The sequence below is a fragment of the Dipodomys merriami genome, unplaced genomic scaffold, assembly GCF_024711535.1.
Source record: "Dipodomys merriami isolate MVZ:Mamm:240054 unplaced genomic scaffold, mDipMer1.0.p SCAF_3020, whole genome shotgun sequence".
NCBI lineage: Eukaryota > Metazoa > Chordata > Mammalia > Rodentia > Heteromyidae > Dipodomys > Dipodomys merriami.
In genome coordinates, this window is record NW_027204517.1 from 1 (window position 1) to 15636 (window position 15636).

General features: G+C 40.7%; 1 protein-coding gene across 1 annotated transcript; it reads left to right on the top strand.

The window, feature by feature from the left end:
- The first annotated feature begins 138 nt into the window (after positions 1-138).
- Positions 139-1031, top strand: LOC138840853 (undifferentiated embryonic cell transcription factor 1-like). Its single transcript, XM_070041262.1, has 2 exons — positions 139-613; positions 775-1031. Exons 1-2 carry the CDS (start codon positions 139-141, stop codon positions 1029-1031), a joined length of 732 nt encoding a protein of 243 aa, XP_069897363.1.
- Positions 1032-15636: the final 14605 nt, after the last annotated feature.

Below are 15636 nucleotides of genomic sequence, written 5' to 3' on the forward strand. Positions count from 1 at the left end.
AACTCTATCTAATCTACCCCTATAAAAACACATCCTACCCTGAGCTCAAGGCTGTTCCTACTTTCCCAGTGGAAGGAAGTGGTCCCATGTGGTAGTAATAAAGTTCCTAGCTCGGCAGAGAGTGTGCGGGCAGCCGAGATGCCACAGCCGCCCAGGGTCTCCCAGCCCCCAGGCCCTCGCAACCCCCCGGGCCCCCGCAGGCCCCCGGGCACCGCCCCAACCCCGGAGCCCATGCGGCCCGCTGGGATGCTGCTCCGGCCCAGGCGGCCGCCACCGCTGGTGCTGCCCTCGCCGACAGATCCCATGGGCGAGATGCTGCCGCCAGCTGAGGACGCACCAGGGACCCCACCGCGGGCGGTGGCGCTAGCCCTGAGGCAGGTGCTGCGCACTCCCGCAAAATGTCCTCGCTGCTACAAGTTCCTCAAGAACAAGGTGCCCAAGGCCACTGGCCAAGCGCCCGGGCCCTTGGACGCACAGATCCACGAGCTCATGGGGCTGCTGGGCGACGATGGGCCGGACGAGCGCGCCCGCCGCCGCCCCGCGGGGCAGGGGTGCCCACAGCATGGCCGCCACCCCGCCCCCTCCGCGCCCGCACCAGCCCTAGATGAGCCAGGTAGGCAGGCGGCCGCGGGAGAGGGAAAGGGTCGGCAGGGCAAGGGGGGGGCGTGGGGGGGGGAGGGCGATTGGGGCTGGAGGCTGGAAGGGGCGGCCGGGGCCGGAGGGTCAGAGGCCGGAGGGTGGGCTGCAGCACTGACCCTGCGCTCCCTCCCGCAGCTGCCGCATCGCCCTGGGCCCCTGCCAACCTCTTGCCATCGGCCGCCACACCATCGCTGAATGCTGCCCTGCTGCAGACGCTGACGCACCTGGGCAACATCGTGGGCATGCTGGGCCTGCTGCGAGACCAGCTGCTGACCCGGAACCAGCACGTGGAGCAGCTGCCTGGCTCCTTCGACCAGACCTTGTCCCTGGCCCTGGGCTTCATCCTGGGCAGCGTGGCCACCCTGTGCGGCATCCTGGGCAAGCCGAGCTAGCCACCCCGCCACCCCCCCACCCCCAGCATTCAAGAAAGCCTTTTTGATAAAAAAATAATAATAATAAAGTTCCTAGCACTTTTATCTGGGTTTCGTGAAGTCTCTTTTGGATCCAGGATATAATAGATGTAGGCCCAAGTGAGATCCAGGACCCTGGGCCTTGAGTTCAGGGACTTTGGACTGGTGTCAGAAGAGCCACTCCCTAGGGGACAGCTGTGGAGAGAAGTTCCTAGCAGGAACTTAGAACTCAAAAGCCTCTAGAGGTAAGTTGAAAAGCCTGGCCAGGTATAGTGGAAGGGGCAGAAGGGGAGGTGGGATGCAGCAGAACTCCCAGCCATGGAGGAGTTTGGGATGCGCCTCTCCCCAGTGGAGGCAGATTAGGGTTCTTAACCTGGAGTCTGGCCTCACTTGGGTTCTTATTTGTTCTGTCTGTCTGTTGGAGGTGCCTTCTGCTGCTGTTTGCTTATGCCTGTCTGACCATTTGGTTTGTGTGGCCACCTATCTGTGTCTGTTTTAGTTGACATTTCTGTCTAAATGTCTGAGAACCACAAGCATGGAGAAAGGGATGAGATGGAGAATCTCCTGTTAAACCTATGTCTACAACCCTAACCCCAGATGTTGGAGAAACCTTGGGATGAGGTGGAGAATCTCCTGTCAAACTTAGTTCTCCACTCTGGTGCTGATAAAATTCCAAGGGGAAAGCTTATTTGGCCCAAGCAGGAAAAGTAAGAAACAACTTCTCTTTAAGCTAATTCTGAGATCACTGATATCTTGCTTTTTGTAGAAATGCACCAAACTTCTTTATCCATCACTTTTGGAAATGCTTTTAGAACCCTTTTCTTATTTTCAGGAAAAAGCCAGGGCATATGAGTACTGTTACCCAAGGTCATCTCTGCACTCTCTGCCAGGTAGATTGGCCCTCCCTTAATGTAAAATGGCTGCAGGAGAGCTCCTCTAAACTAACACCTCTCTTCTAGGTTCAGAGAGTTATTTTGGGGCTCTCAGTCACCGAAGTCAGGTACCCTAAACGCCAGAGCTCACCATTCTCTGAAAAAAAAAACCCAGACAATTATTCAAGTTATTAGAATCTGTTATTTTTGTTCATTTGGACATCTCTGGGGGAATAAAAGTTCCAGCTCTGTCTGGGCCTGGTCATAGACCTGCTCTGTTTTGTCTGTGTTGCAGCAGTCAGGACGTGGGCATGGGAGGTTGCAAGACCTTACAAGCTTCAGGCTGCATTTTCCTGCAGAGGCAGCCGGAGGTGAGGGCATAGACAGTTTGAGCCTCGTTTGGACATTTGGCTTGTCCGAACAGTTAAAAAATTGTAAAATGCTCTTGTCTAAAAAGAAAATTGGATAAAAGATAGGCTAGTTCAGTTTCAGGTGACTCCCACCTAGCCTTCCTCCAGCTGAAGGTATTCACAAGGCCAATTGGTAAAATGCATTGCTAAACAAGCAAGCCCTGGGTAAATGAAGCTCAGCAAAGGCACTTTGTTTTACAAATCGTAAATCTTTAGATCAAGATTCTGGACTGATTTTCATTTTTGTGCACTTTAAGTTTTGTATGAGTATGTTGGAACATGTTCAAGATGAAAATCAGCATGCTGTAAAAAAAAGAGTTTAAACTGTAAGGAATGTCATCAGATTTGTATGCCAAATATCTTAAAGGATTATTGTATTGTTTTAAACAGGAAGTTTAGTTAAACTTTCTAAGAATTCTTTAATTTACAAATCAAAATCTGTATTTTAAAATTCGGTATTTTAAAATGCAAAGGTTGTTTACACTGTAATCAAGTTATCTGACTCAACAAAAAGGCATTGGCTGTTTGGGATTTAGTTCCCTCTGCTAAAACTTGGGGATACTATTAGAAATTTAAATATAAAGGTTTATTTAACACTGTCAAAGATTTTACCTGTTCTGTCTAAAACTTTACCTGTTCTGTCTGAAACTATTTCATTCAAGAATCAAGAAAAAAAAAGGGAAAAACTTAGACTCTAATAGAAGAACTGTCTTTTGAGGTGAGGGATGTAGAGGCAGACGTGCAGCTCAGCCAGTCATGCAGGTTGGGACAGACCCTGGGGGGAGTCCACGCATGGTAGAAGAGGGCAAGCTGGCACAAAGGTAGTTCAACTAACCCTGAAGAGTTGGGTGCATGCACATTCCTTAGGAGGGGCTGTATGACCAATCTTTGTCCTGTCCCTTTCTCTTGCAGACAGACACAGGAAACATAATGGTAAAAATGAGTGATGTCATGATCTGATTGGTATTCCTAAAACTGCCACTTGGATGTATTAACTTTGAAAAAGCCTTAAAAATATGGTTAGAAAATTTATTAGTATATGATTTGCTTTCATTGATACTCTGCAATTGGATATGTTTTTTTAAAAGGCATATAGATGGGCTGGGAAGGTGGGTCAGTGGTAAAGCACTTGCCTTGCATGCATGAGGCCCGGGCTCAGTTCTTTAGCACCACATAAGCAGAAAAGAAACAACCAGAAGAGGCACTGTGGCTCAAGTGGTACAGCTCTAGCCTTGAGCTGAAGACCTGAGGGACACCACCTAGGCCCAGAGTTCAGGCCCACAACCAGACACCCCCCACCAAAAAAATAAAAAAGCATATAGGTGTTAAGTCTAGCTTCTTGGTACAGTACTGGTGATTAATTCTTGCATTAACAAAAAATGGTCATTTGAGTTCAAAAGTTTTTAATGTATATCTGTTTTAAAATGAGTAGCCAAGAGGAAATAGTGGTACATATCCTCAAGATTTCAAAGGAGTTTTCAAAATACAAATGAAAACTAAAGTATAAAATGTTAAAGCAGAGATTAATAAAAGGCTTAAATTAGGATTGGTAAGACTTTAGCCCACTTATTTCTTGGGCAGTTGTTTCTTCAAGGTTTGTTGTTGGGTGATTTAACTTTTGAGTTCCAGGTATATTTTAGATATGAGACCCTTGTCCGTTGTATGGCTAGTGAAGATCTTCTCCCAATCCGTGGGCTTTCTGTTGATCTTGCTAGCTATGTACTTTGCCATGCAGAAGCTCTGCAATTTCATGCAATCCCATTTGTCCAACCTTTCTTTGATTTGTTGTATTTCTAGGTCTCTGTTAGGAAAATTTTGGAGACCTGGGTTTCTCTTATTCCATCCTGTAATGTTTTCAGAGTGTCTGCTTTGACTCTGTGGTCTTTGATCCATTTGGAGCTGATTCTGATGCAGGGTGATATATAAAGATCTAGCTTTAGTTTTCTATAAGTAGTTAACCAATTTTGCCAGCACCATTTACTGAAGAGGCTGTCTTTCATTCTATTTTTTTAGCCCTCTTATCGAAGATTACAAAGTTATAGGTATGTGGGTTCATTTCTTGGTTTTCAATTCTATTCCATGGGTCCTGAGATCTGTTCTTGAGCCAGTACCAAGCTGTTTTGATTTCTACAGCTTTGTAGTAGAGTTTGAAATTTGGTATTGATATTCCTCTAGCAGTGTTCTTTGTGTTAAGGATCGCTTTTGCTATTCATGGTCTTTTATTTTTCCATATGAATTTTTGGATTGCCTCTTTTATTTTCCTGAAGAATGAGGTTGGAATATTGATAGGTATCGCATTGAATTTTTAGATAGCCTTGGGAAGTATTGCGATTTTCATGATGTTGATCATTCCAATCTAGGAGCATGGGAGGTTTTTCCATTTTCTAATTTCTGTTTTGATTCCTTTTTCAAGTTTTTAAAGTGGGTTCCTCATAGACTCCACATAGACCTCCCCTGTGACCCAGCAATCCCACTTTTGGTCATTTAGTGGAATTATCACAAGCAAAGCCGTACTAAAGCTACCAGCACAACTATGTTTATTGCAGCATTATTTACCACAGCTAAGATATGGAACCAACCCAGATGATCCTCAGTAAATGAATGGATCAAGAAAATGTGGTATATATGCATAATGGAATTCTATGCCGCTATCAGAAAGAATAACATTGTCCCATTTGTTAGGAAATGGAAAGACTTGGGAAAAAAATATATTAAATGAAGTAAGCCAGGCCTAAAGAAACATAGGTCCCATGGTTTCCCTTATTTTCAATAACTAGTACATGTCTGAGACAATCAGAAACAGTCAGATACGTTGATGTAAGGTTAAATGAACCCCAAGATAAGGACTCGAATAGTTTTTCTTTCTTGCTATTGTTTATAACATATTTATAAGATGATTTGTTTGTTGCTTTGTATGTCCCTCCCCCATGGCGGGGGCGGAGGGGTTGGAGGATGGGGAGGGTGGGAAGATATTGTAAGGGGAAAGAAAGGAGGAGGCAACAAATGTACTCATCACCTTGCCCATGTAATTGAAACCTCTACATATGGTATTTTCACAATAACAACAAAAAAAAAATTCTTTGAACTTAAAAAGAAATTAGGATTGGATGGGCTGGGAATGTGGCTGGGCTGCGAAAGTGGCTTAGTGGTAGAGTGCTTGCCTAGCATGCATCAAATCCTGAGTTCAATTCCTCACTACCAGGTATTCAGAAAAAGCAGGAAGCAGTGCTAGCCTTGACCAAAAGAAGCTCAAGGACAATGCGTATGCCATGAGTTAAATCCCAAGGACTGGCAAAAAAATGGAGATGAATTCCTGGTTATAAAGTTTGAAAGTTAAATTGTTAATATTTTTCTCAAAGTGCAAAAAGGAAAAATTAGGATTACCAAAATAATTGCTTAATTGCTATTTCAGTTTGCTCTTATAGTTTTTTTTTTTTGTAACAGTTCCAGCAGGCCCACACAAAGGAGTAAGGATTCTTACAAGTTTGTCAGATATAACTTTCGGCCCTTAATAAGTTCGAGGTAGACCATGCTTTAAAAAACGATTTCTAAAGACCATCTTTGTTTCTTTTAATTGGAGTAAACATGGCCTTTTGTTTAGACTTGTTGATCTGAGAACTGTGGTTCAAATCCAGCCTGGGCAGAGAAAGGTCCCTGTGAGATTATCTCTAATTGGTCAACAGAAGAGTTGTTTGGGGGCTCAAATTGGCAGAGTGCTAGCCTTGAACTCAGGGCCTGAGCGCTATCGCTCATCTCTCCAGCTGAAGTCCAGTGATTAAGGAAAATGCCAAGGTGTGTGTATCCCAGCATGGAGAAAGACACTCCTGGGACCCTGGCAATGATGAAACATCCAGAGGCAGTTACAAGCCACTGCTCAGATGGCAGAGATGGTATCAGATCCTGTTTGGCCTTTCAAAAATTGAAGGACTGGGAAGGTGGCTCAGTGGTAGAGCGTTTGCCTTGCATGCATGAGGCCCTGGGTTCGATTCCTCAGCACCACATAAGAAAAAAGAAAAAAGAGGGAAGTGGCACTGTGGCTCAAATGGTAGAGCACCAGCCTTGAGCTGAAGAGCTGAGGGACAGCACCCAGGCCCAGAGTTCAGGCCCCACGACTGGACCCCCCCCAAAGAAATTGATCAGAGCCAGGAAGTCATGAGAAAGTAAATTGTAATCATGCCTTTCTAAATGTTTGTCTGCTTCATAATTGGGCAAGAATGTGCCAGTCATCTAAGTGGGTTGTAAAATGTGTGGGATAGTTTAAATTCCCAAATTAGGGCTTTGAGCAGATACAGGGCATAACTGTTGGAGACTTCTTAAATTACAGGAGGGGTTCATTTTACCTAACATCATCTTATCTGATCTTTTCAGCTTGTCTCAGACATATACTAGTTATTGCAAATAAGGGAAACCATGGTGAAGAGCTACAGTAACTCCATTTTAAGATCAAACCTCCTGAGCTGTGCTGCCCTCAGAGTAACCACCAAAGAGAAAGTTCTCAGACAAACCCCAGGTTGCCACCAACCCTGCCCATCCTTAAGGAAAAGAACAGTTCCCTAAGTATTCCATCAGAAAAAGGCAAGTGTGGTCAGGGTGGACTTAAACCCCCTGAACTTGTGGACTTGCTTTTGTGGAAACCCCCTAAACTTGTTTGTTCGATACTATAAAAGCTGTTCTAATTTTGTGCTCGGGGCCTCTTAGCATCACCGGTTACCAAGTGTGCAGAGGACCAAGCTCGAGCTTTCAATAAACGACTCTTTGCTGTTTGCAAAGAGCCTGGTGGTCTGTGAGGGGCACCCGAAATCGGGTACTTCAATGGGATCTATGTTTCTTTGGCCCAGCTTACTTCACTAGATAAGGACACAAGTAGTTTTTTCTTTCTTGCTATTGTTTCTAACATATTTATAAGGTGATAGTTTTGTTGCATTTATGTCTCTTCCCCCACAGTATAAGCCCTGTTTTCACTGTATTTGATGTTGGTATATTTTGGGGAGGGGAAAGGAAAAAAAACAAATTGTTTAACTAGGGATACAGGTGGACCTATTGCAACAATGAGATGTGCAAAATCCTATGTTGAAAAGCAAACTTTACAACTTTGGCACCGGGGGTGAGGGTATAGTGGTGGAGATGGGAGTGAAGGGATGGTAGGGGAAAACCAAAGGAGGAGGCAACAATGCTTGATAAGAAATGTACTCATTACCTTGCTCGTGTAATTGTAGCCCCTCTGTATTGCATTTTCACAATAAAAATTATTTATATATATATGTATGTATATATATATATATGTATGTATATATATATGTATGTGTATATATATATATATATATATATATATACATATATAAATTAAAAAATTGCAGAAGGTAACAGCCCAGGGAAAAATTCAGATCTCTTACAGAAAAAACTTCAATGACTTAATGTACATAAGAAAAAAAGTGGGGAATGAGATAAGGAGGTCAGATCTGACTGGTGCCATATTGGCCACATGGTGGATGATAGGGTCTCGTATCTTGTCTTCATGCCGGGGGAAGGAAAATGCCTCCATCATCATCTGACTCCCAGGTGATGGATATTCCAAGATCCCTGGAGGCAGGGGTGAGCACTTGGCTGATAGAAATTACCAGTCCCAGGCACTGGACTGGCAGATTTAGTAACCTGTGGACCTGTCCCCTGCTGAGACCCTATTTAGGCCCAGCCCAGCCACCATTATGTCATGCCACATGTGTCACTGTGGTCATGTCTTGTCTTCTGACTCATCTCCAGTCATCATGGCATCACAATTCAACTCTCCATTGGAGTTGAATTGGTTTGTTGGTATTTTTGTTCTTTCTTTCCTCTCTAGACTGTTTCCTAACCGTGTTTTGTGTGTTTGGGGGCTTCAGGCCTTTGTAAAAATGGGTGGCCAGCAGCCTGCTAACTGTGTAATAAAGACTCCAATATTCCATCTACCTAAATGTGGCTTCTAGGATGCTTTACATCCGGCGTAGTTACCTATTTTCTAACAAAGATAAAGTGAAATATTTTGAGTGTCCACAATTATTTTGGGAAATTTTCCTAGAATTAATAGACTAAGTGCTGGTGTTTTAGTCATAAAATAGAATGAGGTAATTTGATATGGTAGGAATGGGGCGTAGACTAACACTTACCATGTATGCAATGTTATACTAGTAATTCCAACTCTGAAGACTTCAATATCATCATCTGATAATTAAAAATAAAAGTAGTTCTAATTTATTTAATTATTTTGAGGATTAAATTAGATAACCTAAAGTACTTGGAAAAACAATCAACATTTGCTACTTTCTACCTGTTATTTTATCATGTGATGAATTCTAACATTTTTCATGTGATATTTATATTGTGTCTATTTAGGATATACAATGTGATGTATTGATATTCATTGCTTTGTTCACTTTCCTGTCATTATGAGGAAAAAACCTGCAAAGAAAATTTCTGAAGAGGAAACTATTATATTTTCTCATGGTTTAAGAGAATGCAGTTTAAGATCAGATGTCTCCATTGTTTTTAATTGTATTTAATTAAATAGTGGTACGAAGGAATTTCCATTCAACAAATCAGTTTATAAGTACAAGAGATGTTTACATTACATTCCCACATCCTTCCAAAGCTCACCCCATTTTCATTTTTTCTAGATTCATACTATCCGCATTGAATATTATGCCTTCACCCTCTTCCTCTATAACTCTCTTTATTCCTTCCCTTTGACTTCCCTTCACAACTTCCAAGTGATAGTTTCCTGGTATTCATTTTTTTAGATTAAAAGTTCAATTTTATAAGAAATTACACTTCTTAAATACTCCTCTGAAAAGAGAATGCTTTGGTTAATTCTGTTGTGAAAAGTTGTGTAATACTTTTGCCTAAAGGTCTAGCTTCCAAATAAGCGACAGAACATGGTTCCTTTGTGTGTCTGGTTCTGGTTTACTTTACTTAACATATTTTTAGATCTATCCATTTCTTTGCAAATGATGTAACAGTCTTCATATTGGATGGGTGCCATCCAATTGTGGATATGTGCCACACTTCTCTAACCATGCCTCTGCCAAAGGATATCTTGTCTGTTTCCATAACTTTGCTAAGGGGAATAATGCAACAGTGAACATGATTGTGAAAGTGATTGTACTGTAAATTTTTGTGAAAATAATGTAGAGAGGGGTTACAATTACATGGACAAGATAATGAGTACTTTTCTTATCAAGCATTGTTGCCTTCTCCTTTGTTTATCCTTCCCATCACTTCCCAGCCACCCCCTGCCCCGCAACCCCAACCGATTCTCCCCAACCACCCACCAAAGTTGTAAAGTTCATTTTCTACATGACAACTTGTTCTTCTCATTGTTGCAACGGGTCCACCAGTATTCTTATTTAAACGACTTGTTTTTCCACTTCCTCTCCACAAATTATCCAACATCAAATACAGTGAAAGCAGGGGTTATACTGTGGGGGAGGGACATAGAAAGCAACAAAGAAATAATCTTATAAATACTTTAGATACAAATGCATGAAAGAAAAAAACATTTAAATACGTATCTTAGGGTTCATTTTCCTAACATTACATTATCTGATCTTTTCTTCTTGACTCATATATATACTAGCTATTGCAAATAAGGGAAACCATGGGACCTATGTTTCTTTGGGCTTGGCTTACTTCACTTAATATAATTTTTTCCTAGCCTTTCCATTTCCTCACAAATGGGGAAATTTCATTCTTTCTGATGGAGGCATAGAATTCCATTGATTATATATACCATATTTTCTTGATCCATTCATCTACTGAGGATCATCTGGGTTGGTTCCATATCTTAGCTGTGGTAAATAATGCTGCAATAAACATAGTTGTGCTGTTGGCTTTAGTGTGGTCTTGTTCGTAAACATTTGGGTAAATGCCCAAAAGTGGGATTGCTGTGTCAGGGGAGCTCTATGTGGAGTCTTTTGAGGAACCTCCATACTGCTTTCCAAAGTGGTTGAACAAGTTTACATTCCCACCAACAATGCAGTAAGGTCCCTTCTGTCCACATCCCCTCTAGCATCTGTTGTTATTAGAGTTCTTGATTTTTGCCATTCTAACTGGAGTGAGGTGGTACCTCAATGTTGTTTTGATTTGCATTTCTTTTATGGCTAGGGAGGTTGAGCATTTCTTCCTGTGTCTATTGGCCATCCTTCTTTCTTCTTCAGAGAAGTTTCTCTTTAAGTCATTTGCCCAGTTATTTATTGGGCAGTTGTTTCTTTGAGGATTTGTTGTTGGGGGATGTAATTTTTTGAGTTGCAAGCATATTTTAGATATGAAACCCTTTTCCGTTGTATGGCTAGTGAAGATCTTCTCCCAATCTGTGGGCTTTCTATTGATCTTGCTAGCTATGTCCTTTGCCATGCAGAAGCTCTGCAACTTCCTGAAATCCCATTTGTCCAACCTTTCTTAGTTTGTTGTGTTTCCGGGTCTCTATCAAGAAAACTTGGCCTGTGCAAAGGAGACCTAGGGTTTCTCCTATTCCATCCTGTAATGTTTTCAGAGTGTCTGCTTTTACTCCGAGAGCTCACACCAATACTCCTCCAACATTTCAGTGGAATTGAAAGAGAAAGTTCACTACCGAACACATTCTATGAAGCCATCATCACCCTCATCCCAAAACAAGGCAGAGACTCATCAAAAAAGAGAACCATAGACCCGTTTCTTTGATGAACATTGATGAAAATTTCTCAACAAAATTTTGGCCAATCGACTTCAGCAATTCATCCAAAAAATCATACACCATGATCAAACAGGATTCATTTCAGGGATGCAAAGCTGGTTCAATATACACAAATCAATTAATATTATTCATCACATCAACAGGAGCAAGGATAAGAACCACATGGTTATCTCAAGAGATGCAGAAAAAGCGTTCGACAAGATACAACACCCCTTTATTATGAAGGTTTTGGAAAAATTAGGAATACATGGAACATTCCTCAATACAATAAAGGCTGTATATGACAAACCTACAACCACCATTATACTTAATGGTGAAAAACTAAAGCCATTTCCTTCTAACTCAGCAACAAGACAAGGATGTCCCCTCTCTCTGCTTCTCTTCAATTTAATGTTAGAATGCATAGCTACAGCAATAAGACAAGATGCAGACATAAAGGGGATCCAAATAGGGAAAGAAGAAATAAAACTCGCCCTCTTTGCAGATGACATGATCTTGTATCTAAAGAATCCCATAGACTCCACTCCCATATTACTCAAGCTGATTCAAAAGTTTGGCAAAGTAGCAGGGTATAAAATTAACGCCCCCAAATCAATGGCTTTTCTATATGCCAACAATGAGTAAAGGGGGGCTGAATTAAGAAAGCAACTCCAATTGTAATAGCCCCACAAAAAATCATATACCTAGGAATTAACTTAACCAAAGAAGTGAAGGACCTCTATGATGAAAACTTTAAAAACTTGAAAAAGGAAATCGAACAGAAGTTAGAAAATGGAAAAAACTCCCGTGCTCCTGGATTGGAAAGATTAACATTGTGAAAATGGCAATACTTCCCAAGGCTATCTACAAATTCAATGTGATACCTATCAAAATTCCAACCTTATTCTTCAAGGAAATAGAAGAAACAATCCAAAAATTCATATGGAACAATAAAAGACCCCGAATAGCAAAAACGCTCCTCAATGGAAAGATCACTGCTGGAGGAATATCAATACCAAATTTCAAACTCTATTATAAAGCCATAGTAATCAAAACAGCTTGGTACTGGCACAGGAACAGACCTCAGGACCAATGGAATAGCATTGAAAACCCAGAAATGAACCTACAGACCTATAGCCATCTAATCTTTGATAAGGGAGCTAAAAAAATAGAATGGAAGAAAGACAGCCTCTTCAGTAAATGGTGCTGGCAAAATTGGTTAACTACTTGTAGAATACTAAAGTTAGATCCTTATATATCATCCTGCACCAGAATCAACTCCAAAGGGATCTAACTTTTTGGAAGAATTCATGACTATCTTTCTGGGAGCAATCCTCTAGCCAATTTTCCAGAAAAGCACATCACTCCCTCCATCTCCATCACAACTTTTTGCAACTCCTCAAAAACACAACTACCACCTACAGGTCTCAATAAGCAAAAAACACTGTGCCCATATTCTTTCAATACATTTTGTCATAAGTTTACACAAAATGTAGTGATAACCTTCTATGTACTTTCTTAATGTGGGAATGAGGGACGTGTCAATAGAGTAAAAGTAAGAAAAATGCAATTTAATTAGCTATTGGAATATTTACAATCCTTTTCAGATCTAACTCATAACCTCACTTACTATTATTTTAATCTTTATGTCATTACTTCATCTATCCCCTAAATTATAACAGGTGATTAAAATACAAAGGCAAAAAAGTGTGGTTTGATTTTGACACTCATATCTGAGGATGCACAGTATGGATAAATAAATGGATTAGAATTAATAGCCAATATCAATTTTGTTAAAGTAAAGATGGTTTTTCCCAAACTGATTCTCACAATTCATATTCCAGTCAAAAACAAGTAACATGTGACAATTCCCTTTGTTTTCGTCCAGTCGTGGGCCTGAACTCTGGGCCTGGACTCTGTCCCTCAGCTCTTCAGCTCAAGGATAGCACTGAACCACTTGAGCCACAGCACCACTTATGGCTTTTTTCTTTTTGCCTAGGTGGTGCTGAGGAATCGAACCCAGGGCTTCAAGCATGAAAGGCAAGCCCTCTAACACTGAGCCACCGTCCCAGCCCCTCCTGATTATGGTTTGTTTCCATTTTATTTTATAATCAAGGATGATTTCATAAATTTATTGTAGATACACAAATATGTTTAAATATTTCTATTTGTATGCATTGATATATACATACACACATATATTGTGAAGTTTATAATGATAATTTATACATTCTGTAACTGTACAATTTACTAAATTATTAAAAATATCGACGGATCATGCCTGAAATCCTGGTTACTCGTGAGGCTGAGACCTGATAATCATGGTTTGAAGCCATCCTTGGCAGGAAAGTCCATGAGCCTCTTATCTCCAAACAACTACCAGAAAATCAAAATTGGAACTGCGGCTCAAATTTGTTGAGTGGTAGCCTTGACAGAAAAAGCTCAGGGACATCACCCAGGCTCTTAGTTCAAGAACTACAATCTGCCAAAGAATATCTATTTAATTTACACCTGTGTAAGTAGAGTATTTCCATCACCCAAATGCACATCCATGTTCATTTGCAAGGTAACTCTGTTATGTCTGGAGTACCACATAACATTATCACCTAAGTAGAAAGCATTGCAAGGTGGGTTCACTCTATCTCATTGATTTTTCTCCAGTTAAAAACTCAAATCTTACAATTATTCCAATTATTTAAAATCATAGCTTTTTTCTTTAATACCCATAATATTAGAGTTTGAATTGAGTGACTTGTGTCTCCTAAATGGGTGTTCTTACCACTTTGTCATGCCACCAGCCCTAAATTATCCTGATTAATTTTCAGATAGAATCTGGCTTCCTACTTGTGTGTGATCTTGAGCTCAGTCCACTTTATGTTATTCTTCCTGGAATTTAGGATAACAGGTCTTGGCATTGTGTACAGATCTTTCTGTCCAGTCGGGGCTTTAACCACTATCCTCACAACAGTACACTCCCACATAGTCAGGAGTTTCATAAGCTTATCATAGCTGATTTTTCAAAAAATTTTGCATTTCCTGCAGGTTCTTGAGTATTGAATTAATTTGTGTTTTCTTGGTTTGTTTTGTTTCATTTGAATGTATGTGTTGAGTTGTTCCTCATTTTTCCTTTTGTTTCTTTCACTCAAGTTCTTACCTAAAGTGCTGAGAAACCAATTCTTCTTCTCAATATAGTCAAGGTGAACATTATTTACTCCAAGGCAATTTCAGTAATATTTAAACACCTTCATATCTATGAATGGTATATGAATGCTTAGTGCTGAGAAGAGTCTTTTTATTTTCACAGCAGTCTTTGACATACACAGACAGATCATAAATTATATAAAGATAATAAAACTACAGATGCTTGTCAGGAGGAGAAAAACCTATTATTAATTGTTTGACAGAGGCTTCCCCTCTAGTGAAAGAAATATGCTGCTTGATGCAGGATTTCACACAGTCATATTGCTAGGAAGAACCTTAAACAAGCATCTAACACTGAAGAGTTTAGGGAGATGAATTGACCTCCTGAATAATTGACTTTTGGGTGAAATGAAAGCAGGTTTCCAAAAAGAGAGCAGACTTTAGAGAAACATGATGAGTTGTATGTAAATAGGTGCTTAGCTGATTTTGTTAATTGGTGAACTAATACAGGGAAATAAAGTACAGCAAGGAGAAAAAATAAAGAACTCTGTATTGAAATACTCATTTGTGTGTGTGTGTGTGTGAGAGAGAGAGTGTGTGTGTGTGTGCACACTCGTGCCTGTACAAACACGCACATGTGCTCATGGATGCATTCATCATTCCCGAGGCTTGATAGTGCCTGGGCACTATCCCTAAGCTTCTGTGCCCAAGGATAGTGGTCTACCACTTGAGCTACTGCTACACTTCTGGATTTATGGAGATAATTGCATGTATTTTCATGATTGGACTGGCTTTGAACAGTGGTCTTCAGATCTCAGCCTCCTGAGTAGCTAGCTAAGCTGATTCAGCCTCTGAGTAGCTAGTTAAAATTCTGCCTGTCTTCTATGCTTCACTGCTCTTTTATTCTTTTTCTGAGGTAATCACAAGCCTAAGTCATATATATGTCTAATTTCTTTAAAAATACTGTCACTGCTTGGCACCAGGGGCTCCTATCTGTACTCTTAACTACTTAGGAGATTTGAGAACAGAACCCAGGCCAAATTTTAATGGACTTCCTTCTCAATCTATAGCTGGGTGCATTGGATCATTTCCACCATCCTGCACTATCTAGAGACTAAGATTGGAAGGACTGCGGATCTAGGCCAGCCAAGGTAGGAAACTAGACAAGTTGTTGTGCAACTCTGATGCCATTGATGATGGGAACGCTAAAAGGACAGATCAAGTGCATGTTCTTGTGGAAAGAGAACCCCTATCCTAAAATTAACCACTGATATGATGACAGCCTAGCAAGAACAATACCCCAAATTGAAATCCCCACAATTTCCCACAACCAGAATAAGTATACACATTAACATCCAAAAACATAGTACAATATGTTGTTTGCTTCAATATTATCTTTATCTGATTATCATATGATGTGACAGAATAGTTTCTTCATTAAATTTACAATATATTTAAAAAGACCTAGAAAATTCTTTCTT